The sequence below is a fragment of the Haplochromis burtoni genome, unplaced genomic scaffold (assembly GCF_018398535.1).
Source record: "Haplochromis burtoni strain Fernald_Lab_line unplaced genomic scaffold, NCSU_Asbu1 Contig_1181, whole genome shotgun sequence".
NCBI lineage: Eukaryota > Metazoa > Chordata > Actinopteri > Cichliformes > Cichlidae > Haplochromis > Haplochromis burtoni.
The window spans coordinates 15,836-20,352 of NW_024583542.1; the positions used below are offsets into that span (position 1 = coordinate 15,836).

The 4,517-nt window shown below is 43.1% G+C and overlaps 1 protein-coding gene across 1 annotated transcript in view; it reads right to left on the reverse strand.

The window, feature by feature from the left end:
* Positions 1-1,958: 1,958 nt before the first annotated feature.
* The window catches only part of LOC106632647 (retrovirus-related Pol polyprotein from transposon 412), a 31,156-nt gene continuing 28,597 nt past the window's right edge, over positions 1,959-4,517 (reverse strand). The window contains exons 4-5 of the mRNA XM_042216667.1: positions 2,490-3,048; positions 1,959-1,993 (exon numbers count right to left, since the gene is read on the reverse strand). Coding sequence (XP_042072601.1) covers positions 1,959-1,993; positions 2,490-3,048 — 594 coding nt within the window. The remainder of the gene's footprint in view (positions 1,994-2,489; positions 3,049-4,517) is intronic.

Sequence of the window (4,517 nt, forward strand, 5' to 3'; positions counted from 1 at the left end):
TACCGGTGGTGTTCTGTCTTTACATTTTTTTTTCCTTTAATGAAGAGGTAACACTGAAAATGCTAATGGTATTCTAGGTTGGCACAACCAATGCCAACATGGAAAAGCTGGACTGATATCTGAATGCTGTTGTAACTCAAACTAAATGCACAATAAAATACCATTTTCATCAAATTACCTAAACCATAGACTACTTTTGTCTAAAGTAGAGAAGAAAATATAAAAACCATAGAGTACTTCCATGTCCAGATTCTGCATAATTTGTAACATAATCACTTAACATAAAATATTTGTTAGATGATAAAAGATCTGCTGTTGTTTATTAGCTTAATGTCCATGCTGACTTTAGCAACCAGAAGATTATATGTATGTTTCTATACTTACATTTTGTTTTATGAAGGAAATTTCATTTGAGTTTAAGAGAATGTGAATTGTTTTTTCAGTATTAACATTACAAAGTCATATGTTTAGCAAATGTCTCAGACATTTCCCCTTGTGTAAATTTTACACAGATTTTTTTTTTTTGCACATACATACAGACGCACACCCATGACCGCTCAGAAGTTTGGGATGTACTGGAGATTTCTTTCATTTGTGTATTAATCACATCATTTTAGTAATAGTAGTAACACTTTCTGTACTCAGTATAGAAAGCTCACTCTTGACATCAGTTGTACTCCTGTGGAATGTGATCACAAGTGGGGCCCAAGTTTTATTGCACCTTCGCAAGCAGACTCATTTTCCTATTGAGGGCTCTGGACATCCTATTGCAGAGGAGATGACGGTTGGTCGGAACTGTTCCTAGACTGAAGAGATAAGGATCTGCTAATAATTGATCTGCTGTGGAATGTTCTTTGTTTGGGAGGTATAAAAGGGTTCAGTCTTTGATGTCTTTCCCTCAGAAAAACGGGTTAGGAGTGTCACTCCTAACCCCTGCAGTTTTTCTTTTCTTTTTTAATATCATGGCTCAAGAGTTGGCAGTTCGTCTTGTAATCGGAAGGTTGCCGGTTCAAGCCCCGGCTCCGACAGTCTCGGTCGTTGTGTCCTTGGGCAAGACACTTCACCTGTTGCCTACTGCTGGTGGTCAGAGGGCCCGGTGGCGACAGTGTCTGGCAGCCTCGCCTCTGTCAGTGTGCCCCAGGGTGGCTGTGGCTACAATGTAGCTGCCATCACCTGTGTGTGAATGGGTGGATGACTGAATGTAGTGTAAAGCTCTTTGGGGTCCCTAGGGACTAAGTAAAGTGCTATACAAATATAGGCCATTTACCTCACTTCAAAAGGCACGCTCGCCTGTTGGGTGCATTTTCATTCAAGATTTTCCATAACAATTTGGCGTTGTCCGGCAGGATTCCTCGGGTGAGTTTCGCTGAATCATGGGTAAGCGGTGACTGGCCATCCTGAGGTAAAATTACATCACTCCCACTGTTCTTTTGTTTTAAAAAAAGAGGGGAACCGCAAGATGTACTTCAGCGACTCTAACATGCAGGAATTCTGACGAATCAAGAGGGGAACCGCAAAGAATCTGCAACGGTGAGTGGGTTTTGATTTGGGGAGGGTTTTCAACCAGACCAACGGGAAGAGCCTCGGCTCCTTATTATTGCAACAAGTGGGTGCAGGGTCCTAGAAACTCAATGAGTTTGAGTATTCTAGTGTGAGAAATTGCGCCCTGTTGCGGTAGTAAGTGCAGGATCTTAGGAGCTCAACAACTTGGGCATTCTAGTGTATGTTTTTTTAGCACTTTTGCACCAGTGAAAAAAGGCAGAAAGGCTGAGCGGAGGACGCTCCGTTACATTATGGGAAAGTGGCCCAGTAAAATGGCCAGTGGGGCTGTGGGAGGCATTCCTCTAGGTGGTCTGGGTGAAAACTCCATTTTTGATTCCATGGTAAAAAAGTTTGGACTTGATAGTATCAGATATGTTGAGAAATGGCAAAAAAAAAAAAAAAAATGGTTTTGCTGCTTAGTGTGAACCAGTTGAGAAAGGTGGAAGAGCAACTGGGGGGAGAAGAACAACAAATGTTAAAAAAGAAAAACGTTAAATCGACTGATGTGCGTAGGATCAATGATTTCAATTCAATTTTATTTATATAGTGCCAAGTCACAACAACAGTCGTCTCAAGGCACTTTATATTGCACAGTAGATCATACAATAATAGATACAGAGAAAAACCCAACAATCATATGACCCCCTATGAGCAAGCACTTTGGTGACAGTGGGAAGGAAAAACTCCCTTTTAACAGGAAGAAACCTCCAGCAGAACCAGGCTCAGGGAGGGGCGGGGCCATCTGCTGCGACCGGTTGTGGTGAGAGAAGGAAGACAGGATAAAGACATGGTGTGGAAGACAGACAGAGATTAGTAACAGGTATGATTTAATGCAGAGAGGTCTATTAACACATAGTGAGTGAGAAAGGTGAAAATCAAGTGCATCATGGGAATCCCCCGGCAGCCTACGTCTATTGCAGCACAACTAAGAGAGGATTCAGGGTCACCTTGGTACTCAGCTTTGCCGTTGCTCTGCGGATAGCCAGGTGATGAGGTATGGTGTCGAAATTCCCATTTCCGGCTGAAGTTGGCAAACTCTGTCGAGCTGTACTGGGGCCCGTTGTCAGAAAAAACAATATTTGGGGATCCCTGATGTGCGAAATGAGCCTTTAGTTTCCTGATCACAGTATTTGACTTGGTATCAGGTAGATAATCTATCTCCCAAAAGTTGGAGTAATAATCAACAGTTATTAGGTAGTCCCTACCCTCAAAGTTGAATAAATCTGTCCCAACTTTGGTCCATGGTCTAGTGGTCAGCTCGTGTGGTTTTAGTGTCTCTTTCTGTTGTTTTGCATCCACAGACCGACATATGTCACATGTAGCGATGTACTTTTTGATGTGGTCGTTCATACCGTGCCAGTAGACGCAGTCTCTAGCTCTCCTGAGGCACCCTTCTGTGCCGATGTATGTTGAGTGAATTTGCTGTGTTATATCTGCCTGGAGTGCTTCTGGAATCACCACTCTCTCTCCCTTGAAGACCAGTCCATCCTGTGTGCTCAGTTCATCCTGCAAAGATTGGAACTGAGTCATTTCAACAGGTACATCTTTCTTACAGACCGGCCACCCCTTTTGTATTGTTTTTATCAGCGTTTGTAGTGTGTGGTTGGTTCTTGTCCCTGCTCGTATTCTGTCCATGCTTTCTGTTGAAACAGGTACATAGTCCACCATGTTGACACATTCTGTCTCCAACTCCATCTGGCTTTTGATGCTGTCCTGCAAGTAGGCCCTACTCAGCGTATCAGCGAGTAGCATGTCGCAGCCTTGAACATATGTTATGGTTATATCATATTTTTGCAGCCTTAAGAACATCCTTTGCAGTCTCTTAGGTGCATGTAACAGTGGCTTTTTAATAATGTTCTCGAGTGGCTTGTGGTCTGATTGCAATCTCACAAGACAACCATATGTATATTGGTGGAATTTCTCCATCCCAAACACAATAGCTAAACATTCCTTTTCAATTTGTGCATAACCTCTTTCAGTGAGCATCAGTGCACAACTTGCAAATGCCACTGGTTTTCCATGTAGAGTCAGAGCTGCTCCCAGTCCTGTTTCGCTGACATCACACTGCAGTGTCAATGTATGGTACTTCCTGTCTTCTAAGCTTGAGTTTTTCCACATTTAATTTGATGTTCCTCTCTCTCTGCAGCGTTCCAGGAAAAGTCTCAGGTTTCTGTCATGATCCATTTCTGCCAACTCAGTTGTCTCTCCTTTTCCAGTGATCAGGATGTCATCAGCAATGATGTATGTGCCTGGCAGGTTCTCTAACGCTTGCATCAGTTTGCGCTGAAAGACCTCTGGCGCTGGGCTGATCCCCATCGGCATTCTCAGCCAACGAAAGCGACCAAATGGTGTTGCGAATGTCATGAGATAGCTTGACTCTTCTGTAAGCTTCACATGCCAAAAGCCATGTTTCACATCACAAATTGTGAAAACTTTCGCTTTTGACACATCTGGCAAGATGTCATCTGTTGTTGGTAATGGGAAGTGACTATGCTTCAAAGCTTTGTTGAGCGGTCTCGGGTCAATACATATCCTGGGTTTGCCATTTGCCATTGCACTGTCACCATCCCACTGATTCAATCAGTACTACATTCCACTAGTGCTATTATTTGTCTGTCTGCAAGGCTCATCAGTTCCTCTTTCAGTGGTTTCATCATCGACACTGGGACTCTGCGTTTTGGCAGTTTGACGGGCTGCACTGTTGTGTCGATTTCCAGCTCATATTCACCTTGCAAACATCCATCTCCTGTAAACACATCCTGAAACTCGGTCTTTATCTCTTCCAACAACTACATGTTTTTCTCTGATGGAGCTGTTGTCACTGAGCTGTCCAAAGCACATATGTTATCATATTTAACTTGTATTAGCTTCATCGCTTCACTAGCTGTTCTCCCAAGTAGAGGTGTTTTACAATCCTCCTCTACCACTTGGAACTCGACTCTGTACTTTTTGTTGTTTCTTGGGTTTGTCAGCTT